The following is a 27,951-nucleotide window of genomic DNA, read 5'->3' as shown; positions in this document are numbered from 1 at the left end:
TACTTGAGATCAGTGATACTGTTCCAGAGGAAAAAATAGATAAAAAAGAAAATCAGATAAATATTGTTCTGATATACAAATGCTTTCAAAAGTAACTACTTCTAATGCCCACCTTTGTTTCCGATTTCTATTCTGCCACCTGTTTTCTTGTCTTAGAATTACAAGATTTTCCTCACATTCCAAAATCTACAATGCCCTAAAAGCAGGCATCTAACGAAGTATGGCTCTTGTTTCTAAGAATGTGGAAGGTGACTCCAAACAAGTTATTGCTAATAACAATGGATGTGCCATCTGCCTAGACAACAGAGCACTACATTTTTAAGCCCACCTCAGCTGGGAGATGGAGATAATGCTCTTACCTAACTATGGTGTACAGGAAAAGTCTGGGCAGAGAGATTATTCTGCAAAAATTACCCTGGAAAGGCAACAGTGAAGATATGCAGATGTTGTATCCTGAATTTCTCATTCAATACCTAAGACATTCAGCTGCAAAAGAAGATACACTTACATTGCAAGACTGGCTCTTACAAGCAATACTTGTTTTATCCTGTAACTTTCTCTGATGAATTAAAACGTCAGGAAGCATGGAATTCAAACGAAGGTCTGTCCTTATGCAGCTATATTCCCCAGTTTCTAGTTTAGAGACTGAATCTGGATTTTGCTGCTCCTCTTCAGTCCTGATTTTTGCACTTGAACCTGCATAGTTCAGATTCAACAAGAAACTTGGAGGTGTTCAGCATGTAAGTAAGCCAAAAAATTAAGATTACAGCACTTAGGAGGTGGTACAAATGTCCAGTCATGTAAACTTTAACTTACATGACTGGGAAAAGTGTTGTTATTAGAATGAGACAATTATTATGGCCAGAGAGAGATCTGCAGACAAGAACTATACCATTGTACTCTTGGAACTGGAAAACCCCCATTCATTTGAGAGACATGCATCAACATTTAAATACAGGACAAAACCTGCAATCTAAAGCTTCTTCGTCTAGTATAGTCCTATTCTATACCATTCTTACTCTACTCTACTCCACTCTTCTCTACATTTTACAATGTGTTCATCACCATAACATCACAGTGCATTTTTATAAGTGATTAAAATAATGTGATTAGCACCTCTTATTGTCTGATTCAGAGGAGAGAACAATACTATTATTACCATCAGCATTATCATCACTATTATTAGGCTTGCTTCTTATTGTTATGCAATTGTAGTAATGAAGACAGAGCTGAATAATTGCACTTAATGTTTGGGGTGGAAGAAACTTTTTGATAGTTCTTAGCTCCAGAAGAAATCCACTCATGTACAGGATAGATTTGCAAACTCCAGCTGTATGGAGATATAAATTGCAGCTCATGCTAAAAAAAAAAGGTCACAACGTTATTTCTGCCATGACAGTACACGAGGGTTTCAGATTCAAGTCTCTGAAGATGACTTTCTCACCTTGCATGCAGTAGATACCTTTGTTCAGTCAACTAAACAAGAATCAACATGACTTATACCTGGATTCCTGAAGCTTGCACACATGGATAAATTATAACAAAGTTCAAATCTAAAGAGCAAGCTAAGTCTAATAATATGCCAGAATATTTCTTTTCTAATGTATGTGCATTCTAACACAATTGTGTACAAAAGCAGATCTATTTTTGCTATTCTAAAACAGAACTATGTACAACACTATTCTAAATAGTCTCTACATACTAAAAATTCCACACCAAAAAAAAAAAAAAGAAAAAAAGTACATCAAGCACACACGCATTACAAAAGCATGAAATGTGTTTTTATAGTCTCATGCTTTCATGTGGTTTTCCAAACCCTGACAAACCTGGCTCAGAATGGTGTTTCTTTTTCGGCAATAGCTTTTCATCAGTTATTGTACCATTCACCTTTTTCTGCTGGTCCTCCCATGTAACTTCTAGCATAAACCAAAAAAAAATCAGAAATATTATATAACTTGCATTATAAGACACCTAATATCATTTGGGACAACTTGATCTAAACAAAATACTATCATTAACACAGAAAAAAATAGATTATTTCTTTAATTTAGAGGCCTGTGATGAAGAGGTTTAGTCAACAACTTAAACAAGGAAAAGGATATACTCTATGTAAGTTAATGTCTATGTAATATATCAAATATTTCTCTCTCTTTTATATATAACAATTGTGAAAAAAAAAAAAAAAAACAAACATTAAAAACATTGGAGGTTATTTACACAATAACTCCTCCTATTTTAAAAAAAGTGAACAGGGTATTTTATAGCTTCTTAAATATTTATATATTTCTCTGAATTTAAAAAGGCATGCAAAAATATTTTAGTAGAAAAGACTTCACAAATTCACAAAAATTCAAACAAACAAACAAAGTAAAACCAAACCATTAATCATGCATGTTGTTTTTAAATTGCAAAAGTATTTTTAACAATAAATTGAGTTAAAAATATTTAAGCCAAAAGTAGGTCAGATTCACTTTTAAAATCTGGAATTTGATTTAAATTCAACCTGTATTTTAGGCATATTAAGACACTCTTCCTAATTACGGTTCCTATACCCTGAAACCAGCATTTCTGACCTATCTGCTCATGAAAAGAGCTATGGATATAGGCATGTACACTGTCCTCCAGATAGGGACTCCATTTCCTAGGATTGCAAGACTTTAGTCTTTGTGACAATGTCAGATATTTTTGGTCTACATTTAAATTCTCTACCTTCTGAAAATTAAACTGTGTGGTTATCATAACACTACGCTTTAAAGCTTTTGATAGCTCATGTCAAAACCAAATCTAGCCCAATCAATTAGATAGATTAATACCTTAAGCTCCATTTTTGGTTTGGGCTGCTGTGAAACTGCTTATTTTGCTGATCCCCCCAAATGCAAAGGTCCTTACAGCCATAAAGCATGGGTATAACCACTTATGTGATCAGAGAAATAGCTAGTGATGGAGAAGAATATGCTAGATATGGAGTACATTCTCAATCTTGTTAATTAAAAAAAAAAAAAAAAAAAAAAAGACATAAAATTATATTAGCCCATGACCTTTTTTTTCCTCATTATTTGAGCTGTGTGGATATCTGGAATTCAGAATGTAAACATTTAAAAATGTTATCTGCAGTTATCCTGTAGCCATCTTATCTATGGCTGTTGTTCTACAACAGGCTGCTCTCCTATGAAAGGTGGCTTTCACTTTTGAAAATGATGGAGTTGTAGCCTTCAAGTAATAACACATCAATAAAATTTTCAATATAATGTTTTTAGGACACCACAGATATGCATGTTGAAACACAAACTGATACCTTTGAAGTACTTTGTGTAGCACTGAAATTCAGAAGACACATTCTGTTTTGAAACTGTGGAAATAAAATCTTATGTTTCTTCCTAACAAAATTTTGATTTTATGATAAACATCAAATAAAAATATAAGTCTTTGAATAAATATTTTGCCATGCCTTAAAAGAGCAAAACCCATTATAAAAAGCAATATAGGCTACTTTTTAATGCTTATACTAAAAGTGATAGTATCACCATGTAAATACTTTCAGAAAAAAAGTTTCAAGGATCCTTCTATAGCTATAGTTATTTTTACAACATTAAATTCAAATATCTGTTTCATTTTTTCAGAAGGTAAGTGCAACTCTTAGACTGAGTACATGGAGACTGCAGGTACTTGAGTTCGGATCAGATGAAAAGCTTCATTGACTTCTGGAACAATGCAAGAGTTTGGCTAGTATTGGTTACTGGTTAGATTGCATTATAGTCTCTAAAAATCTCTCTATCTCTTTTTTTTTTTTTTTTTTTTTTTTTTTTTCCCTGCAAGGCACAGGGCCACCTTCTATTCCCTTGTTTTAATCAAAGCTTCTTTGGCCAACTTATAAATATTTGGAAATAAATCTTCCCATTTTCTAATTTATCATTCACTTCTCACCACTCTCACTTCAAAATGAATTTCAATCTGTCTTCTGTTGTGAGAATCAGTTGTGACTAATGAAAGACATAATAAAATCATTGACCTCACATATTATATAAAAGATGAGATTACTGAGTACAAAAATTATAGTTATTGAAGCACTGTTGGGGCTAGAAGGATTTGACAGGTGCACTGATTCAGATTTCTTCCTATCAGTATGAACGATAAAATTGTTAAATGCGGTTGTTTCATTAGATGCCATTGTTGCATCTACCCCCGGGCACCAGCACCACAGTGAGCTGTGCAGCCAGGCTCTCTCCCCAGCGCACATCAGGATACCACCTGGCCGTGTGCCTTTCGCTTCTGAGAATGACACTCGCTCATGCTGCCTGGGACAGGTTGGTGCACTCCAGTATACCTACTGTTAAAAACAAACTCAGCATTTATTCCACTTTTGTTTAGAATATTCAGTGTTAAAAGTAAGGAAATAACATAGAATTGTTGCATATCTCCAGCTTTTCTGATTTTCTAAATATGTGCTCTAAGCTCCAGTTATGTCGCAGCTGAAGCAGAATGATGCTGCAAGCTGCAGAGCTACAAGATGATGCAGCAGAATACCAAGATGCTAATGACAGAGGGTTTTCTTATGCAAATACTACCCCCTCCCTTCTTTTCTCTGCACTACAGACAATAACATTCCTTTTCTCAGTTACCCTTTGCTTGAAACTTTCTCTCAAATTTCTTTTTTTATTAAATCCACTCAGCTTTTTTATTCTTTTCAGCTCCAAAAATTTCTGTGAAGCAATTTTTATCAGTACGTTTCGAGTTTTAGACTTTTAATTAGCTTATCATAAAGTCTTCACTTTTTCACCAGGACATACTTAATGTAGTCATCTTTTCCTGCAAATGAAAAATTCTCAGAACTTCTATTTTTAATGCTGTAAGTTGAACACTCAGAAAGGAATTATAGTCTTAATAATTTATGGTGACAACTACTTTAAAAATGAGTCAAAAGTGGATTTTGCTAGTGCTTATTAAACATGAAGCAGCACAGTGAAAAGCCATTAGAACTGTGGAATAAATTGTCAAAAGCTAAGAAACTACATTTTGAACCAGATGCTCATGATTTTTAACTCATGCATTAAGAATACAAGGAGAAGAGGAATTAATTAGACTTATTTTAGAAAAGGCTAAATTCACATTATGCAAGTTTTAATTTACAAAGCAAATTCCCTAAGAAAATAAGAAGAGCTATAATAAAAGAAAATATAAAAAGAGACATAATAAAAGAAAGTCCACCAAGAGGGAAAAAATCCAGCTTTGTCAAACCTCCACTGGAAAAAGTGGAGGAAAGCAAATGGCTTTATGTCATGATATGTGAATTGTGCCAGATGTACTACATTTTATAAGGAATGAATCCAATCCCACCTAACACCACTGTTAATGGCATCAAGGCCAGCTCCATGTGACACAAAGCCAGCAATGAAGGAACTCTGCTGCTGCTCCTACATCAAGGGAGCTTCCAGATACCTCTGTAAAACAGGGCTGAGTTTCCCCTACCCTGCTGTAACAAGAACTAGACTCTGGTCTGATACCTAAAGACAAGACTCACAGTCCTTTTCTGTCAAAATTTGAGCAAGACCTCCCGCCTCTCCATGTAACATTGTACCAGTACTTCACACCATACCTGAGGACACCACTTCTTAGCCTCTCCTATTTACACTGTAGCAGGTCGTCTAAAGTTTTTTCTCCATACGGAAAAGAATATTCAAAGAAAAGAACTTCACATGAAACTAGTTTGCACACTGAGACAAATCAGCAAATGAATGCTGGGATATGCTAACAGCATTTTAAAATAAATAAAGTGTTCTTCTTAAACAGCTATTTAAGCATCACTTATATTGTGGGTTTAACTAATGCAGCACTGCAATAAAAATGCTGACATATCTTAATTATTTATTGTTTTCATCTCATGTTCATTACTGAACTATACATCTTGGAGAAAAAAAAAAATTAATAAAAATAGTGGGCTTCATTCCCTGGGGCTGCAGTGGGAATACATTAAAATAACTTTAATGGGAGTCATTAGGTAGGTAATAAAAAATATTGCCATGTAACTACATTTTATATTACCATTACTAGTGTAACAAAAATTATAGTGCACTGTAGGTTATTCCTTTACTCCAGAAATATTTTCTTCAAATTGACTTCAAGGCTACATTAATTATTTGTAGTTGTAAATCAATTAACAGTTCAAGTCATCCAGTAGCAGTCTCATCTCATCATATTCCCTAGCAGAAAACATCATCAATTCCAATCTAAACTTATTTTCTAACTGTCTTAGTACTGGGTCCTTCTACATGGGGAATAGCATAATCATCTTCTATTGCTTAGTCTAGGGCAGAATGTTAGATACAGTGAAACAACGTCACAGAGAGAACTTGTTGTAATACTACAGTACGCTAGTGAGTAGAGTCACAGCCTACCTTTAGCTAAAAATCAAAGTATCACTTGGTGCTTTACTAAATATAACAGACTGCCAAACATGAATAAACAACAGAAAAAAAAAAAAAATAAAGGAACTGTACCAGAAGAATAAAATCGTCAGTTAATGGTACATTAAATATAAATATATCTATATTTAAGAAGGTATATTTAATTATCACAAAGCAAAGACATTATTTTTAAGCTGCTATCAAGGCTTTTTTCCAGGATTGTTTGGGGTGGGGGAGGATTTGTTTGTTTCCTGTCTTCATATATGTTTTTAAAATACAGCAGTTTTGCTCCCTCTTCTGGTTATATGCCAGAAACACATTAGAAATGAATACGGTACAGCTGGCCTGTTGGCCTATTCAGAACAGGCTTATTTTGAATATCTCCGAAGAGTAGCTCTACTGAATCAGCTGTTTGGATAAGCACTGCAGGGTTACCTTGACAGGACCACTTTAAGGCAGGAGATTGGTTGCAGAGAGCTTATGAGAGAGATGGAGATACCACACAAAGATACCATTGACGTTTCTGTAGAAGACCCTGAGGCACAAAACACTGGAGACTGGGAATCCAGCATCCTGGATAAGCTCTGATGCTTTGCTAGGTATTTGTTCTGCTCAGGTTCCTTTTCCCAGCATCCACACCTAGCCTGCTAGGGACAAACACTAGGCTAGGTGGATTTCTGGTCAGACCTGGTATGGTCCTCATGTTTTTATGAAAGGTAAGCAGAAAGAAAAGTCAAAAGATCTCCAGAGTCTTATGATTAATTAATTTAAATAAGGCACATCACAGGTAATGACCAACATAAACATGGAAGAAAATGCAAGCGTTTGCTCTGCACCTCTCTTCTGTGGTCTCTATTCAAGTTTGCATGCCCTTGGTTATCAGTGAGTGCTCCGTGCATGCAAGGAAATGGGAACAGACTACAAATCCACCCAGCAAAGTGCAGGATGTAAGGTTTAATTTGGTTTATGGATTTGGTTTTATTTTTCAGGCTATTCTGCACATATATTCCATGTATGTAAGCTCCTGTAACACGTAATGCAGAAGAGGAACTCATGAATGGAAATTCTCCATACAAATTCTGAAATGTAACAATGATTCATACAAAATATTTCTTGATATCTGGAAATAAATCATGTTTGCATCTCTGTCATAAACGTGTGACTATAGTATATATGACCAATCATTTTATTGAGCGATCTTTTTCTAATAGTTTGTTACAACGAACATGTTATTTCACTCTATTGGATATTTAAGCCCCTGGTTTGGATACTATTTCTTATGCTTTCTGGGCTATTATTATTTTAATGGTCTTCTTGGCAGGGCACAATGCTTCTTGGCAGGGCACAAGTGCACATGAGCAGCTGAGAAGTTTAGCTGCCTTCTTGTGATAAGGGGGAGCTGCCTGAGAAGCCTGAGCTAGCTTTAGAGTCCTTCACCAAAAAGCTGGAAAAGCTGGAAGAAGCCTTAGCCTCCTCTGCCTTTATTCAGGACTTTTTCAAGTTGAGGTTCTTGCATGGTCCTGGGCCCTGTCCTGCTTTCCGTGCACTGGGGGCTGAGGGACAGGGAGAGGGGATGACCTGCCTTGTGTCACCCCTGCCGCCCCACTCCTGGTTCTGGCTGAGCTGCTGGCATCTTATGGGTGATTTACTTCTGTTTTGTGTTCTCGTGGGGATTTTATTCCACCCCTTTTCCCAAAGCAAGGATTGCAGTTATGTGCTTTCCTACAACTAGAGCAGCCTCAATAGCTCAATACCTTACTTAAACCTTACTTTGCTTGAACTAGAATTTAATTAAAATCTAGTATTACCCTCCCTAAGTTCTCATAACACACATAAATTTGTAAGGTATACTCACGGCACACATTAAACATAATCAGTATCATTCTTCATGCAAAATTCAGAAGCTGCCATGGTCTCTTAGCAAAGCCTGGATTCTATGAGCAGGGAAATAGAGAGCACACAAGAGACTCATGGCTGTCATGTTTAGTAGTTCAGGCAAGGTGTAAGCCCCATTTCCAGGAGTCCCACATGATCTTAGATGGAAGAAGATGCTCAGGTCTGCCAGCAGGATGAGAGTCCCTTTGGCGTGACAGCAACACGCTTAGTTTTGAAAAAACACGTGTATCCACTAGTTCTGCAAGTTAACCTGGGACCGCTTCTTTGACTGGGGCTCCCTTATTCTGCCTGGTTTGCACTTCAGTCACCTAAATTCTTTAAATTGTGCCTAAACCATGCAGAAAGTCTGAAATTCTATTTTGTGAAATGTCCGTTCTAACTCTTGGGCATCTGGACTGCTCACACTGTGGTGGGGCTCCCGTGCGCTTCGAAACTGGAGTGCAGGGAAAGGGCACAACTTGGTGACTTGGGTCTTGTCTTGGTATAGACTCAACAAACAAATAGGCTCCAGACACTTCTGAACCTGGGAGATAAAAACTGAGAAGCATTCCTGATTCCCATAAAATAGACAAAGCTGTTGTGTAATTATAAAAAATACTCTAAAGAATGAGGGAGCTGATAATCCAAAAGGCTTTAAGTTCTGCTTCAGTAACTACAGCATCTTTTATGCACCTAAAATTAAGGCAGTAGAAATTAGGTAGAAATATTTCTACCTAAAAATTTCAGGAGCCTTCTCTTCCAAACACAAATGATCAAAAGGTGTTGTACAAAATACATTAAAAAAAATAATAATAAAAAGACCTGAGGGAGAATTGTAAGAGACGGTTGTGGTTTTTTTTTGGTAATAAATATTTGAAATCAAGTATGAGGCACAGGTGACTCCTCTGGACTGAAAGAACTCTGGAGAAGGATGTTCTAAACCACAAAATGTATTAACGCATCTTTAAAATAGGTTAGTAAGATTTAGTTTATCGTGCAAAGTACCTCTTTCAAGCTTTCTCTATAAAAATTGTTTTGTGGAAGGAGTGGAAGATAAACCAAGAATAAAAACAGCTTTAGTCTGACTTAGTAACTGATTACTTGTGTATCAACCTAGTCAAGTCAGCGGCAAAAGCCTCCAACTTTATCAGTTAGAATTTGGATCTTAAAAGTATAACTCATAGAACTCTTTGGTAATAACAATGAAATACGTTTACGGCAGCTGATTTCCAGCTCTTGAATTCACGCAGAACTATTTTGGCACAGCCTCCAGAGTTAGAGAAATGAGACCCTGCATTGCTTTACAAACCGCACTCTTTCTGCAAAGGCACCTCAGTCTGTCTGCACTATATGAGAGGAAGAGTGAAATAAGCAGTGTATTAAAAATAGTGTTTCCCACAACAGAGTGAACCATCGCAGGCAAAACTGAATCCTGGCTCTCCCTGGTACCTGTGTTCTCCTTGCTACATGAATCTAGCAAAGAGAAAGCTAGGAATAGCACAAAATAGTCTAACTGGGGCTGTCCTTTGCATGGCCTCCTGATAGAGATGGAATTGTAAGAATTAATATCCAGATTTTAATAAAGCCAAGACACTATCTAGACGGTGTTTCATTCACTGGTAGAAGATATAGATGAGATAAGGTTTAAATGTAATATAGCTTTAGAAGTACCTGGATAAATCGTAACACATTCCTTCAAAATTGTCACAGCAATTTAGCAGCATGAACTCAAAACTGCCAAGTAAGCTGTGGTTGTTCATTGCAACTTCCATGTTCTATTATTAGGTAATAAATCTGTATCTCCATGTCAACATTTCAGTGGTTTGTATTAAGCTTATTTCTACAGCATTTGGAATAAAATATCAAACATAATAAGAACTAAACAATAGAGATGATTGCTAATAGTATGAGACTTTCTTTACCAGGATACGCAAACTAAAATGGTCCAGCTTTCCTCTGATTAGCAAAAATGTGCCAAACTTGTAAAATATATATCCAAGAGAGGTAACAGCATATAGCCCTGGTAATACATGGAAGACAATGAAGACAGTTTCATAGATGTCTGTGAAACCTACTTGGGCTCTTAGGGCAAAGCAGACTGAGAATTCCTAAATGAGCAGAAGTACAAAAATTACCCCACCTGGTCTAAATAGGCAGCACGATCACATGTGGTGTAAACTACATACTCAATAACCGTAAAAAAAATCTTTCTGGAACTTTTGATTCTAAGAAAGATTTTAAAACCACAGTTGAAAATACTTATTCTAAGAGCAAGAACAACACATTAAAATTGAAGATACACAAAGTTACTAATTTTGAACTAGCAGAACTACAGAACACACACACACACACAGCAAAAACTAAGTAAATGAAAACAGCCACAATTCACCAACAATACCATCACAACTTGCCTTTTCTCCCATTAACAGGTGGGTTTTGATGTTTTTCCTCACAATCTTTATGACATTAAAAACAGACAACGATGATTAACAACAGGAACAGATACAATGATGAACAATATAACTAATATTTTGCAATACACACAAATATTTTGCAAAGTATGTTAGCAAAATTCCATGCAATGTGCTTGAATTAACACAAAACACACAGAGTGAACAGTACACACACGAGTGAACAACACACACTTAGAGACAGAATCACAACAAAAGCAAGAATACATACATTGCACTATAATGTAAAAAAGGGAAGGCTGAGATCTTAAAGGCCACTTTGGATGCTTTACTGCAAACTACAATTAAAGAAAAAGTCCTGCTTTCTAGCTGCCAACTCTTCAAATTCTAATATCCAGATTTCTGAACCAGTAATGAGTCCTATCACAGTAATTATTTCTGGCTTTAAGAAGAAAACAGCAATCCATATTTTCTTCTATTAAATACCAATGGAAGCAGAATCCAGGTCATAGGATTCCAGATGAACTGTGATTCAAGCAATTATATTGTAAAGTAGGGACGGGATTTTAGGCATTGGTAACTTTTCCTACCAGCTAGTGCAAGATGATTTTTTTTGCTGAGCTTATTATTTCTTTGGGCCTGCTAGAGCACCTGATTCTCTCCACATAACTGCAGTAATAACTGCACCACATTATCCTTCTCTGGGCTGTGCTCCTTGGTTTTGAGGTTGGTACCACACTTTTTTATTACCACAATTTTAGACAGCTAAATTTAGCATTGATCTAGCCCCAAATATTTACAACCAGAAAAGCTACTCTGTGCTGCTCTTCCACACCCACAACAGTTGGTGTAATGTCACATAAAGTTATAAAAAGGGATAACAGATTATTTTGTGAGAAAATATTTAACTTGAAGAGCAGACCAGACGTGACCTATTAACAGTGCATGTAAATGCACATTTAAGTTTTTATGATTCTTCCTTTGAGAAAAAAAATAATCTAAGAGCAGGAAAAAAAAAAAAAAAGATATATGAAAAAATCTTTTGATCTCTGCAGGGCTGTGTGTTTTCTGAAATTTGAATGTAAAGTTGTATATTTTAATCACATGGTATTTGAGTTCAAAAAATATTTGCATCTATTTGATTTGATCATCAGCTCTTATCATACTAACTTCCTTTGTCTACTGATTGAAGTGTCTTCCAAGCTCGATGAGAGACATTATGCAAAATATTCTAAGTACTTCAGTGTAATGCTATTTGTTCAGCATCATCAGTCCACCTACACAAACTAAAGAAGAAGTGTCACAGCACAATAATATTTACTTCCTTGCCTGCCAAAAGGATAAATGAAAAGTAGAGGGTAACACGTCTAAGGGGTGTACACTCAGATCTGGCTAAGGCTGTAACCTTATCATAGTGACAGAGTACTTTCAAAGAGGGAGAAAAAAAAATTAACTGCTTTTTGCAAGTTGAACTATTTTATGTATTTACGAGCTAGTAAATAAACTATGCTATATCGAATTTGTTTGTCTTGTCTGAATTTTTAATTGAATATATTTACAAGCTAGCTGGCAAAGCTTCCCTACATGCTCATGGGACATATTACTAAAGGAGATAGGCACTTGTGGTCTGACAGACCTGCCTCGACCTCCGATTCCTGCACTCCAATACGCTTGTTTTCTTCATCTCCTGCTGCATTTGTTTAAGCAAGGTATGACGGGGGGAAAAAAGCAAGACAAAAACATGCATGCTTTGTTACAAGCTTGTCAAATAAAAGATAAATATCAAACAAAAAACATCCACAATAACATAAAAACCCTCAATCTGTCACATACATTATTTTCTGTGAATTAAAAATTGAATGAATCCTTTTGCTATTTTTCATAAATATTTCTGGTTTACTCCAATGACCTTCTTCTGAAAGTAATGATGGTCATATGCCGTCCTTAATAACCCAATTTCTTAATGAATTATTGAAACATCAGAAAGCAGACAATAAATACCAAAGCAGAAAAAGCAGACATATATTGATGTATAATTGGTTCACAAGCATCTACTGCTTGGCTTTGGTTTAGTTTCTCTTGCAAGACAGGCCTACATTTTCAAAGAGCGTATTTAAAACTATGTATAAATCCTAAGCAAGTGGGCATACTCTGTACCTTAATATGTGCTGAATAAACAAAGCAAATGTTTCTCCAGCTTGGAAAAAAAAGTATCCTCAATTTGCCAGGTAATAGGCTTTTCACCTGGATTTCAGAGTGGTTAGAATTCAGAAAGATAGGTGCTTCTCCACCAGTACCTATAGCTAGATAGATACTGCTGCCTAGAGCATATCTAAATCTTAGAGAATACTGAAATAGCTGGAAATAACAGTGAAGGTATATAAACATGTATGATTAAAGTTATAAACACCATAAGTGCACTTCTTTTATCTCATTAAATAAGAACCAAAAGTTTTTGTGACAAAACTCATCTAATACCAGGGTAACAACCATAACAACATAGAAAAGTGTTGTGGTGAATAACTGGTGTACCGTAAGGCTGCTTTCATTTAAATGCCAGTTATTAAGCATTGTTTTGATATGATGCAATATATTGTAGTTTTTCAAGGTTCGGATTATGATTACTTATTGATTTTTTGTACTCTTTTTCCAAGTTTTTTTTTTTTACGTTTCTCTCATTACTTGTATAGGTTTATGTGCAACTACACGGTTCATTGAATTATTTGACTTTAGGTTTAGCAGGCAGTTTTAAAATTATGATTTCATGCTAGTTCTAACTGGTTATTGCTAATAAGGAGAAAGATTTAGGTAATAATCAATGCCAATGCAATGGAAACTAACATCTACGTAGCTTTCTGTTTTGTAATTCTGTGATAAAATCATGATATTTAAATTGCAACCAAAATTGTATCTGTTCCATACTGTAAAATATTCAGCAGGGACACCATGTCTACAGTCAACCTTTTCTCATTGAGAAAAAAATCACGTATAAAAGGTGTGTCAAAGACTTTTAACAAAATTGGTTCCAGGAGAATTGAACTAAAATGGTTTTGGCATGTTGGTACCCTAACACATAAATAAACCATGGCTGTCATGAGCACAGATGTATGACTGTTTGCTCATTTTTCTTTATGCCAATATTAGAATCAGACCTAGAAGCTAAGACCTTCAAATGGCATGAAGAGACAGGTTTTTAATTCCTCCTTTTGCCAATACACGAGAATACTATGAACCATTACTTCCTCTGAAAGGTACGAACCTTTCAAGTAAGCCCTGTGTTATGGGTAACATTTCCTCAAGTTTTTCAATGGAACTGTACTAATGCAAATAAAATATTTGAAAAGTCCTCAGAATAATTAGGGGCTGAACTCTACTGCCTCTCAGGAGATTGAACTAAGCATCCACAAGTAAAACCCAAAGGTCCAAAGGTTTATTTTTGCAAATTCCTAGCGGAAATAAAAAATAAAAAAAAAAATATAAAAAGAGGTATTCCTGCATTATCAGAAGACAGCCATTCCCCTCTGCTGTTAAACACACATAATGCAAGAGTTAACCCTGTGCAAGAATGAAAATGTCTAACATCACACAATCGGTACCACAGAAATGTATGCACAAAAAGATGGGTGCAAATATTTATATCTGTGGTTTTTGAATTCTGCTGATTGACTACAAGTTCCCAGCCAAGCTTAAGTTAGTCCAAGTTCCTATCCAGTATGATGCATATGTGATCAATCATGTTCTACAACGCAAACTACCAGTATGCCATGTATTTTTAAAAACCTGTGAAAGCGCAGCTGACAGAATATGACAGAAGTGTGACCAGTGTAGATAGAGGTTCTCTGCAACTTCATTATAATAATCTTTCTCTACATCCCATCAAGCTACATTAGGGTGCTGAAAAATACAGAATAAAATTCCTTCTTATGTTGCAAAATTATGTTCATTTAGTGGGAAATTATGCTCTGAATGAGACAAAACAGTAAATAGTTGTGTTTTCCTAACCATCAGAGTATCTCAGTAACTCACATTCCATTCTGCCTGACTTGTGACAATGCAGTTGATAGTATAGCTATTTTCATTTAAAGCCTTGAAACTCTGTCAGAGTGAGAGGAAAAAAAAATGGAGTTATAGCTGACAGCTATCCCTGATTAAAGCTAATCAACTACCCCTGTTAATTCCATTTGTAGATAATTTTATTCTGGAATAAGACCACCCATACCTGAAATTAAGAGAGGACAGTTAATCAGTATTAATGTCAGCTTTAATGGTCTCTGAAATAACTTCTTCATAACACCAGATTATTATGAGATCATGTAATTAAAGTCTGTACCACCGAGCATAAATAGAAGGGCAAATTCTGGCTGAGCTCTACTATCTACTATCGGCTGAATTTTTCAGCACTTCATTTTTATATTTTAAGGTTTTATGGCAGTTGTTTGGCCTGACAATCTTCTAGGTTTTTGGTTGGATGAATGGTGTGTTCTTGTGTGTGTGTTTTTTTTTTTTTGTTTTGTTTTTTTGTTTTTGTTTTTTGTTTTTTGTTTTTTTGTTTTTTTTTTTTTTGGTAGGGATGAAGAAGAGCTATATTTATTCTTAAGAAGTAGAAGGAAAAATCTCTGTTAGGAAAAAGTACTCCCTCTTTGGTTAGTAATTAACAGTAAATCAAAAGGGTTAATATTGAATATTTTCAAGACCACTTTATAGTGTTCTATTTTAACTAGCAGCAAGCAGTCCTTGAGTTCACCCTTCTACCAAGATGAGGAAGAACAAAGGAATATAATATAGAAACAAACAGGGAGAAAAAGGTCTTGCTAATTCTTACAGAGTTATAAATATCCCAGTATTCATTTATGGTCTATAGTATGGATAACACAGAACCTTTAAGAGGCATATACCAATTTAAATGCTAAAACCAGGTACTATTTAATACTCTTGTTTTTTTCTACAAATGTTGATTATAAACAAGATATATGTACCTCTATCATAACTTAAAAATATGCATAAATTCAGCTAACGTCCTGTGGCGTGTTGTTAGTGGAAATCTGGTCAAACCTTAAGTGGTCCCAGACCAGAACAATTTTCCATTCATCTAACATGAAAATATACTACATGAAGAAGTTACAAGCAAAAGTAAAATTACCTAGATGCTCATGGAACGTTCTAGCTAGTTAAGATAATAATGTACATTTCAGAGATACCCAGTCTCACTGAACAGGTAAATCTGATACTTGAAGCAATGCAGCTGCAGGAAGCTAAGGAATTAGGCGAAGATTCATGACCATGAAAGATTGCAAATGCAACATAGCTAGTCTTATCTGGATGCTCTCCTGCTGAGTATGTGGGGGATTGAGAAGAAGGCAGATACGTCAGTGTTCTACCGTTAGGAATGGTCGTTCACAGCTACTCAGATAAATTCCATAAAAACAAACTTCTGTGGCTGTTCTGGAGTTTAGAATCTAAAAGATTCTTGGAACAAGAATCTACAACCACATAACACAGTTCACTGAACTAAATCTCAGGCCAATTTCTTTTAATGCTGATCCTAATCAGTAAAGCAGTTACCCACAGGTTTTTTTCCTGTAGATTCCTGCCCTTCCAGTTCTAATCACATAAATGTAAGCAAGACATATTCCACCTTATACTGAGTGCTGCACGAGAACAAAATTGCAAATAGCTCCCTTCTTCCTACCTGAGTACCGGCATTTGCACTACATTTTAAGAAACGTTATGCAATGGCCACCTTGCAATAGATTATTCAAATTTATACAAATTATATGTGGATACTGTAGGAGTTACAGAGGTTTTTCTTTTTCTTCTACAAGACTCAAATGCCTTCTAACTCCTGTTTATCTACAACATATATTTAATTAATTCCTTTCATTGGTATAATTTTAACTTTATCTAGTCACAGAATCCTTGATTTCAAATTACAGAAAAGCTAGCCTTCACAGTGTGTTTCCATGCAATATAAAATCTCCTCTCATTTAAGTCAACTATATGCTTCTATGGGAACAGAAAGGACTACTTCTCCAAGACAATGGCATTTTCCAGTACAGTCATACAACCTTCCCTTATTGAGGCAACTCTTTTGAATACCAACAGGTCTTATAATAACACACAAAAATCTACTCAAATGTCTACAAAGTTTTCAGGTTTACTTGCTGATTTATTTGCTAAATAATACCATAAGTCCACCCATACAACTATAGTCAGTGTTTTTGATTCTACTAGATTTCAGTTTTTATTACTGGCACTTCAATTGCTGAAAATTACTTTTTGTAAAATGCAATTCTCCAGAGTCAAAAATTACTATTAATCATAATTATATTCTGCCTTTGCCATAAGTTAGGTAATCTGCTGTTCTTGTACAGGGTTATTCCTTTTAAAGAAATTGACTACTTCCCTTCAAGAAAAGGATTAGAAAATCCTAAAAAAGAATAGAAAAAGCCTCAAAATAGAATTAGATTGTAATTAGAATATGAGCTCTTAATTCATGATAGAAAATTACATAGAATACTGTGTGATAGCTGGATAACTATAGATTGAATTTTTAACTACGGTATTTTCCACCTTTATACTTGCAAAATTCAATACGAAATTTGTCTAGGTACTGTGGCTTGAGTCTCTGATGACACTTCGATGAAAACTCCAGTATCTGTGGATTTCACAGTTTTCCAAAGCCCAGATTTTCCAAAAAGACCGCTTTAGACAGAATTACAGGAAAATATTACTTAGTCTTCAAGTAAAAACAGAGTTTCAGCAGTACTTACCAGAGTAAACAATTCTAGTAATCCTATAAAAATAATTATTTTATTGTATTTACTATTTTTCTCACTATGGAACCTACGATGTAAGTAAGACTGCTACCCTCTCCAATCAAACAGTAAAAATATTCGGTACTTCAAATTGCTGCCCCAGAGAGCTCACAGTCTACATAGATATGCTAAGCAAAGTGCTAGGAAAAGTGGTAAATCATGAAAGTGTATATAGCAATGACAGCAAACATTAGGTGATTAGATGTGATTATTTCCTCACACACCTGGATTGTATTTCATATAAGCATTTCACAGCACATTAGACGACGGAGAAATGAATATACTAGGGTGATGATCTGAGAAAACAGAGTTTTCTTGTCATGAAGTTTTGCTTCCAAAATGGAAATAAGCACCATAAACATTTCAAATACTAAATTAAAAAGTCTGATGAAACAAATACAGTTATACTACATATAGACCCTCAGTGGTATAACAAAGGACTGCAATTGATATCTTATGGCTTGTTAAGCAAATTAAATGGCTTCAATTGTACAAAATAGAAAGGGATTTAATTTTATGTGAAAGTATTATCACTTTTTTGAAAGACTATCTTGATTCAATTATTTTTTGCTCCTATATTCTTTAAAAAAATACCAAATAATTCAGCTACTGTAAAAAAACACATTTGCAATAAAAACCATAGTTCTGACTCAATGCATGGTTAACATCAAATATGTCAAATAGCCTCAAATGCTTAAATTTCCTGAAGTACCTGAAGTGCTAATCCTGAAAAGATAGATACATATGTAGGTTAGCTTGCTTCAATAGAACTTGAAATACTCTTATTTGCTGCATTGTAAATCCTTAGCATTTAAAAATAGGTATATATCTAGGTACTTTTTAATGATGATTGTATTTAGATAATATTATTTATTATCTTTTTTCATGGAGAATCCTGTAAAATTTATGAGCCATGGGTCTGAATACAAAAAAGACTAAATAATTATCACAATGTTTCTGGCTATGTCTATGCAATCAAGTAACATCAATTGCAGTTGGGTTTATTTTTCCCTATATAACCTCTTAAAAAGGCTTTCAGGTGAAAAACAAACCCTCCTTTATGTACAGACCTTCAAAAGGTTCTATCTCCTTGTCTCCATTGTCTAGGGAAAGTAATAAAAAAACAAAAAAGAAACAAAAAAAGGGAACCAAAGCACAGGGGTTAAAAACAACGTAAGTTTTATAAAAGATACAATATACATGTTTAGAAGGATTAAAAAAAAAAAGAAGAAGAAAAAAAATAACACGAGTGTATTTGAATGTATGTCCATTTAGACTGAATTTGCACAGCACATCTAGTTATCAGATATGAAAGGGTGAAAATGCATTTGCTATCAAGAACATGTCTATAGTCCTCTGTTTCTAAACATTTTGGAAGATGCTTTTATGTATTGACCAGTGCTTTTATGAGACATTAAAGATCAGCACAATTACAGCATCAATAAAACATGAATCATGACCTATCTTGCTGGCCTTCCCTATTTTAAAGATTATTACCTATTTTCTTGCTCTTCCTGTTTCAAAGTGAAGAGGTTTTACATTAGTACTCTGTAACACACTCCATGTGAGTCCCCAAGTGATCAACTATGTTCCTAATTCCCAAAAGAGCAAGAGTTTTCTCACTAAACAATATATAAAAGATCATTTCCTGTGCCTGTTGAAGTCAGTGACAAAACATATCTTGAGTTCAAAAGGAACAGGATTGTGCTAATAGTTAGTCCATCTTGGTTCATATTGTTGATGACTACTGTAATGTTGATGATTCATTTCAGTCAAGAATATTGTAGATGTTAAAATATAATAAAAGGAAATACAGTACAAAATACAATACTACTATCAAATCCTAGTTCTGTACACAGAAACTCAAGAGCTTTCAAATGTAATGACCAAAGGAAAATACGAACTTGACTGCCATGAGCAATTTTGCAATGTCATTAAGGAGAAAAACATACACTTACTTCTCTCCAACGTCCCTTTTGGTGGGAGCTGTGGTAACTGCCTGCCCCTTCGCCCTACTACTGGAGTACTTGATGGACTTGTCTGAACAGACCCAGTTCGAGGATGTGACCTATGAGACACATATCAAAACAAACCATAGCAATTAAATGACAAATTCATCCTTAAATACGTTCATGAACTGATAAAAGTACTAATTAGGTTTTAGATCACTTGGGACCCTTGCTGTCCCAGAGTGAAACTATTAACTCTTTTCATTAAAATAAATAAATAAATAAATAAATAAATAAATAAATAATAATGATAATAAAGATTGAAAAGAGAAATCTCTCCCTGAAAAGAAAAAAAGACAAAAACAAACCAAACTAAGGCTAAACACCCATAAGCTGCTTGTTTGCACAGTCAGGCCAGAAAATGTATGTACATTCATGTGCACATGGAAATAATACCTGCATGCACATACAATTATCCACAGACCAAATTCAATAATCTTTCCTCAGTTTGTATTTGGTTAAATTCCCATTGAGTGGCAAAGAGATTACAGGAATTTGAATAAACAAAATAAGTAATAAACTGAGCAAAGACACTGGGATTTGACTCTACATCTCACTGGGGATTTGATGTTACTATCTCTCACTTTCAGAAAGCAAAAGAATGTATTCTGCAGCTCTAAAATAAGGAGAGGCTTACTGAGTATCTGTCTCCTAGACCAAAATGTACTCATCTTTTTACTGAATTATGTTTACCCTCAGAGTAATGTATAGACATCTGCAAAGTGTCAATTGGTAAAGGTAAAGTATTCAAACAGGAACAATACAGACTATGGCACAGTAAAATGTAGTCAGAAAAAATGGTGGTTAAAATGGTAGTTAGAACACAAAGTTAGTACAGTTCATTTGAAGAAACATTTTTATAAAAAAAATAGTTTCATTTGATGTTATGATGGTTGTTCCATAAGCGATGTCTGATGAACACAAATAATTTCTCATTCTGTAAGAGAAAATTATGATAATTATGAGGTGTTTCATGTAGGAAACTATCCAGGATTCCTATCAATGAGAAATCACACGAACAAATGTAGTTAAATACTGTTAGTAAACAATTTACAATGGCAGCCACACCATTATATCCAGAATAGAATATAAATGGTGTGTTGGCACTGACAGGGTTAGTATCTAGAGCTACTAGTGATCAGCTAAGGATGAGAGGCAATACCAATTAGCTACTGGGAAAATAAAATGGTGAGCTGGTGGGGCAGAAGGGGATTAGTCTGATTGATTTGTCTGTTTCACCTCGGTAAGGCAGGTGAAGGAGGGGCAGATCTTCCAGTCATTAATGAAGGCATCGACCTGATGAGGTTTGAGTCAGGACGCTCTGTGGATCGGGAGCGGGAGTTGGTCCGCTCTAGCATAGGCCGTTGCTCTGTTGATCTGGATCTTTGATATGGCTGTCTATCTGCTGCTTCACAATTCCTGTAATGTTAGTCAAAAAGCAGCTCAGTTGACTTTTCTATTAATTATAAGATATGCTGCATGATACTGGTTTGGAGAAAATAATTTTGTTATCTACATTTTCTTTGGCAAATTTTCTGAGTTCGCTTCTTGATAACATACAGTTTTTTTAAACATGTATGCATTGGCTTGCTCAAATTCTTGATAAATGGGCTGAAATGTTTCCAATGTCACAGTAATGACTATCTATGCAATAGTCTGTTTCCTGACAATTTCTGGGTAAAAATATTGTTTTTCTGTTTAATAATACATCAACCTTGGAGGAAAAAAATAGCTGGCATAATATTAAGTCTCACTGATGCTAAGGAGTTGTTTAATTGTGCATTTTAATTGAGCGTTTTTACTCACATCAATAGATTTTTACAGACTCCATTACCTTCAGACGTAGCACTCTTTAATAATTGTTTGTAGGAAAGTCCAAAGCAAATTTGGTCACATTCCAGACATTGTAATTAATATGTAGCACTGTTAACTGCATTACTATTCTCAGGACATTTGTTAAAATATTGGCTAGGCCATAGTGATGGATTTTTATGCAGTACTTGGAATACAGTCAGATGATCTACAATACCATTAGTCCTTTCAGAGGTTCCTCCAACTACAGAAATTTTGGGTTATAATCAAAAATAAATTAAAGAAAAAAATTATTTAACCCTCAGCCTAAAGAATAGTGTCAAAACAGCAATGAAAAAAGTCAGCAACAGATGCAACAGGAAGAAAGTAGACTGAACAAAAAAAGGAATTTCTGCATCAACTGGTCAGGCCTTCTGCTATCACAGGCAATTAATCACGTCATTACTTTCAGAAATTAATCAAGCCTAACCTCTACACAGTGTAATTTTTGTATTTGCAAGGAGTAATAATGGCTAGCAATACGATAAAATACGTAAAATCAAGGTAATTTTAAAAGTAAAATCTATATCGTGATGAAGCTGCTTATTACATTCATACTGCTTCCAGTTCTACAAGAGTAACTGAACAGCAACAGAGTACACATGGTGAACTCTTAGTTTTTTTTATTCAGCTCAGACATCCTTTTTACAATGAAGTCTGTTAATACAAAGAGTGACTGGATGGTGATTACGTGTAACAAGAATTCATACTTCAATTAGTATCAAAAATGAGAGAGAGACACACCACAGCCTCATTAAGTATGAAGAGTCTTATGTCATTAACAACATTTTTTTTTCTAAGACTATATTGGGGCAGAATATAGTTTTCTCTAGGATGGCAAACTTTGCTGAATGGGTCAATACATGTATTCATTAAAACAAATGTCTCCTTGTGCCTTCCATGAGGTAACAGCTGGATTCCTTGAGAGCAACAAGGAATGGCCACAGACAGGTTCAGAATAATACCGTTCACCAAGAACCTACATCTAGAAGCTCCTAACAAGCACACACACCACACTGAGAAACATAATGGCAACTGTAAGCTCAGGCACTAAAAGATCAGAGGAAAAGTACAATGAGCCTGGCACAAAACCACAAAAAAATTACCTCACTTCTTCTTCTATCAGTTCTGATTCTGAATATGACGCTTCATCAGCAAAAACATCCACTGTCTCGCTTCTTTTACATTGTGGGCAAATAAAGAAACACAACCTTAGCTTTGATATGAAAGTTGCTTAGTTTAAGGTAACTGTTTAAGACAGTTTTTAGTGCTACAGAAGGTGAGAAAGCTGTCACCCATCTGCATGGTGGTTAAAAAAAATAACTTTTTGACTATGGGAATAAATTCTAAGAAAAACAACTCCTGAATTCAGCATAATTACAGAATATGGCCAAGGTCCAGACAGCCCACCCCTATTTTGTGTACCCACATGTTAGAAAATAAGTGAGCTGACAGAGATTTATTTTCTCCTTTTGGTCTCCCACCAAAAGTAGGTTTCATTCCATTTTCTATTTCTCTCCCTGTCCCAACATCAGGTAGGACACACAGAGGAACAGGTGAGTAGCAACCACGACTCATGCAAACACTTCATGAGAAATTAAGCCTCTTTCATTTGTTATTCCTAAGGCTTCGCTCTCTTTAGATGTTAATAAGAAATAGTTTTTAGGATACCAGGGATCTGACTCATTGCCTCTTTCAGAAGGCAGGAAGACATTTTTACCATTAGGGCCAATACTAATGACTTAGTGGGGTTGTTTGTATTCTGGAGAGCATCATGGGGCGGGCCACGGTATCTAACCTCTGTGCTAACAGGCAAAGGCCTCAGAAATTTCATATTTGAGTTAATATAACTAGTCAATTTGCTGCAATCTGCAGCTGGTATTTACTTCAGGTAGAAAAACAACTGGGAGTTGCCAGAAGGGAAAGGGAACACAGATTTTGGCAGTGAACCTTTTCCTCTTAGATCAAACTTTGGCACCACTGTTGCTTTTGTAGATCAAAGGATTTGAAGAGTAAGTGTAATCTTGAGGTTCAGATGAGGTGCTATCCTCACATTATAGGTTTACAAGCTGCAAACCTCTCCATACCCACAGTAGCAAATGGAGAGCTATAAAAGCGTGACAGCCTTCCACTTGAGAACATCACTGTTTTTTGACCATACACATACAGAGAACAATTCAACAGACACATTATAGTCTAGAGTGAAACAGGAATATTCTTTGTCCTAACTTTTTTAAATCATTTTCACAGTAGAAATGTGTTTTAAGACCCAGGTCTTCAGAGAAGAACTGTCCCTTTTACAGAAAAAATACCACTCCAATAACCAGCTTGGACAGTTATTGCTCTTCATCCACCACAATACACAACAACGTATTAACACTACAGTTAAACCACAGGCATGGAGAGAGAGTTTTTAAGACATCTCAATGGATGAAAAACAGATGTTCATGACTTCAGGTAATATTCTGGAGTGCTTATGGTCCCAAGTTATCTAGATGAAACTTTTCTCTAGTCTGACTACAGGACATAAAATGGCCGATTCTGGTCATAAAATATGAATTACTGATTTTTAAAGAGGAAAAGATAAAAGATATTCAACAACTGCATAATATTTTAATATATGTGACAGCTTTTTATCTTTGCCAACAGACTTATTATAAAAAATAAAGTTCATGATAGCGACCTCTTCCTCTTTAGCATTGTCTAACATAACATCCTTTCTACCTTTGCTAAGGAAATCATGCATGGTAGGGGGCCAACTCTTCTGTCAAAATCTACAAGACTTGTGGGCATAACTCTCGGAACAATGAAAGAGCAGAGCAGGGTCTACTTTTTAATCAAGCACATCTATCACTTTGAAACTGTTTGAGCTCTCTGTAAGCCACCATGCAGAAAAGCTCTGTGAGTATTTAAATTTAAATTTTATAGTCCAAACCCATCCAAACTAGAATTAGGATTCCAACATACCTAAGTATCACTGTAAATTGTTGTAGCTAAAATATCTAACCAAAGATGCTACACATTTAATACTAATTACTGATTTATCTGCATTGTTCTATATTCATATTCCGGAAATTGCAAAACATAATTATTTTCCCAATGCAGAAGGTAACTACTTCTGATTTTTAATTTTTCAGATTTGTTACTTTTATTAACAAATTTTTTTAAAAAAGAAAATTTTCAACAAATTAATGCATTCATTGATGTATAGACTCATGTATAGAGAAAACCTTACAAAAGGTTGACATTTTTCCACAGTAAGCAATCATAAGAGCTTACAACACAAATACTTTATTCCCCCCCCCCAAAAAAAAATGAAAGTTTATTTGAAATTCCACATATAACATCTTTTTACTGTGTTCAAGACTAAAAAAGTATTTTACCATGTTCAAGACTAAAAAAGTAGGCTATGAGATCATGCCAATCAAAATTTCATAAGTACTAGGTTGTTCTTGTAACAAAAAGCTGAAGAAATAAAAATAGAATTGTTGTAGAATTACAATACACTATAATTCAGCTCCTAGCACATCTTTTTTTTTCATCTAGAAACACTGAGCACAGAACAAGAAAAATACAGCAATACATTTTCTAATGATCATAATTTCAAACTCCAGCTAATATATAAGGGTAATACCTGTCAGTGTCTGTGGATGGTTGCTGGATTTCAATCCTTGGACATGTTATTCTTCTACTAGCTATAGGAACTTTGCTGTTTAGTCACAGACACAAGATCCTCTGTTAGCATAACATAAATAAGCATGTCTACAAACAACTGAGATTTCTAGTACCAAGAGCAAATTTAAATTTGAGTCACAAGTACTGTAATGGAAAATGGGAGTACACTGCCAAAATACGGAGATAAATTAGTGACTGGTTAGCCTCACCAAATCAATCATCCATACCTACAAAGGAACTTAATGTAAAATTATGTGTGCTATAGTTTTTAAAAGCCAGACGTGTAATGCTTTTAAATATTCTCACAAAATAAACAAAAGCAGAAGGTAAAGCAAGCTGCAGTAACATTCAACCATATTTATATATCCATATATACACACACATGCAGACATTCACACGCAAGCCACACTGTGGTTTATATAACTACAGGTATATTTACTTGACAGTCACAGGAATTACTACACTGTAGCATGCCATTATCTAAGCTACTTTTCTAATAGCTAATGCAGCTATGCAGACAGAGCAGAGCACTCGGCTGTGATCCCAGGCACACTGTGCTCCACACTGCTATGTGCAGGCAGCTACAGCTACAGAAACTCAGTTGCTTACAGCTTGCTTAGGTATCTGTATATGGCACTGCAGTTACTTTAGTGATTTTGTTGTAGACATATTTTTAATCATACTAACATGTGATAGCATGATGCAATTGCTAAAATGCTTAAAGAAGGCACATACAGCTACATCTATAGAGATTTACTCTCTGTGATGCATCTTCTCATCCACAGATTTTACGGTAGTTTACTGAGAAATAGCAAAGGCCTTTCTGTAGAGAGTTAGCCCCATCATTTTTAAAAGGTCCCTTCCAACCCAAATTAGTTTATGATTCTTTGGATGCAGATAGAAGGTTATGCTACCTATTACAATCAAATATCAGTAAAACCAGTTGTCACAGATGCTATATGTATCTGCATTAAAACGTCAGAAAGTACTGCAAATGAGCTAGTAACAGTAGTTTAACTTAATCAGTTAACTTTCAGTAGTTTAAAAATCAGTTTCCAGTATTTTACTTAAAGGTAATTTCTCAAAAACGGAACCTTCAAGGTTAGAATTTCCTCACACTAAAGTGGACCAAAGAATGCAAGCAACATTTATGTTGCCTCATATCTTATTCATTTATTTGGCTTGACCTGTTAAATTTCTCATATTAATATGTAATCATGTTTTTATTATGTACTTAAAATACGAAATGTATGGAGGTGTTCTTTCAATACTAATTTAAAAGTCTGAGATATTTAAGTAGAATTATACTATAATATGTTAAATGTTTGGTTTTATCCAATTGTTTCTTGATACTTATAAAATACATTCTCACCTATATAGCCAATTTCCTTTTATAGTACTTCGTCTTTTACCAACTATTTCTAACTGTTAGCATCTTTAACAAAACACTCAGTTGACACAAATTAAAGAATCCCATGGCAGGAACAGATATCTGCATCTTCCTAAGCTGATTCACTGAAGATTATGATAAACATGATTAACATTCAAAAGCTGGAAACACAAAATTCTCAGTGAGAAATGAAATCTTCTTCCTCCCCAGTTCCTGCCCAGCTCAAGTCTGAATATACTTATGTGACTCTCTCTAGGATAACCATCTAAATTTTAATTAAAATATTAGAAATATTCCTAAGTACAACTGTTCCAGCTTTTTAACTTTCTTACACAGTTTTTCCCCATTTTGGAATACAAAATTTCACCCACTCAACTTGAATGTGTGATCGTAATGTATGAAGAGTGACACAAACACTCAAGGGTTCTGATGAACATACTGTTCATGACTGAAGAGTAAGTGGTATATAACACAATTCATAGAGCAACATTTCCCACTAAGGCTTGAATGTTCAAATGCAGAGAGAGCACTTAGACTATAGACTAATTATGTGAATTAGATGTAGGCTCAAAATCAAGCGTGTACCTAAATATGCCCTCATACTGTGCAGGACTAAATATCAAATTTGCAAAGCACTTGTCCTTGGTAGTTCATGTTGTTTTTTTCATGTCTTAATTCAAACTTGAGTTGTACAAGTTGTAGTTGGTCTCTTTTTTTTTTTAAGTTAACATTTTAGAAGATCAATAATGTGTCAGACATTTAATTAATAAAATATCTCAAACTACGCTTAATAGTGCATATCCATGTTTATTTTTCTTAACCTCTTGCAGTAGACCTGTAACTCGGACCTCAATGTCAACAAGACAACAAGAGTTTTGTCACTTGATGAGAAGAACAGGATTTCAATCAGATCATTCCAAGATAAGCAGTTATGTAATTCTTTGTTATCTTTAAAGCTCTTAAATCATGAAAGAGCAAAATATCACACTGTTACCATTAAGGGTGTTCAGTAAATCTACTGATATGAACAGAATCTGATCCATTTCAGTAGTCCTTATTCTATTAAAGTATGTTCTATGCCTTACAGTGTACTTAAAAGTCATATTGATTTGCAACAAAAGTTCTTATCCTTTCTTTCTTTTTGCACAGCTTTTGGAGATAAATTTAAATTGGGACAGAGTACTCAAAATAAGTTCTTTTTTCAAGTTACAAATCTGATTTTTTCTCAGATACTTACCTATGTCAGGATGTATACTGTACTAAATCTAAGACAACTGAAGTAAGCTAAAACTATTTTAATGTGATTATCACAAGCAAATACAAAAGCCTTGTTTACACTAAGCACTTTTCAGCCTTCTTCAAATGTTCTCCATTTTCAGCATGCTTGTGCACTTTCCCAGGAAGAACTACACACAACCCTTGCTGGTTGCACAAAAAAAAAGCATTTACTGAAAACACTTGAAGAGTCAGCAATCAGTGGAACTCTGCCTCAAAGAGCTAGTAAAGAAATATTGTTCCAAGTAA

The 27,951-nt window shown here is 34.9% G+C and overlaps 1 protein-coding gene across 26 annotated transcripts in view; it reads right to left on the bottom strand.

Moving 5' to 3' along the window:
- The window catches only part of RIMS2 (regulating synaptic membrane exocytosis 2), a gene marked incomplete at its 5' end in the record, with an annotated part of 447,679 nt that overhangs the window by 108,003 nt on the left and 311,725 nt on the right, over positions 1-27,951 (bottom strand). For 15 of the 26 annotated variants that reach the window (XM_082754487.1, XM_082754472.1, XM_082754483.1 and 12 more), the window contains 2 exons: positions 19,461-19,570; positions 20,751-20,930. In XM_082754487.1, coding sequence (XP_082610613.1) covers positions 19,461-19,570; positions 20,751-20,930 — 290 coding nt within the window. Of the gene's footprint in view, positions 1-1,826; positions 1,917-18,572; positions 18,606-19,460; positions 19,571-20,750; positions 20,931-22,468; positions 22,541-24,996; positions 25,072-27,951 lie in introns of all 26 variants that reach the window. The other 11 variants (XM_082754480.1, XM_082754482.1, XM_082754465.1 and 8 more) reach the window with 5 other exon arrangements.

Source organism: Aythya marila (genome assembly GCF_965140915.1).
Source record: "Aythya marila genome assembly, chromosome: 2".
Classification (NCBI taxonomy): Eukaryota; Metazoa; Chordata; class Aves; order Anseriformes; family Anatidae; genus Aythya; species Aythya marila.
Note: the sequence above shows the minus strand (reverse complement) of the source record. Positions and strands in the feature narration are given on the sequence as shown.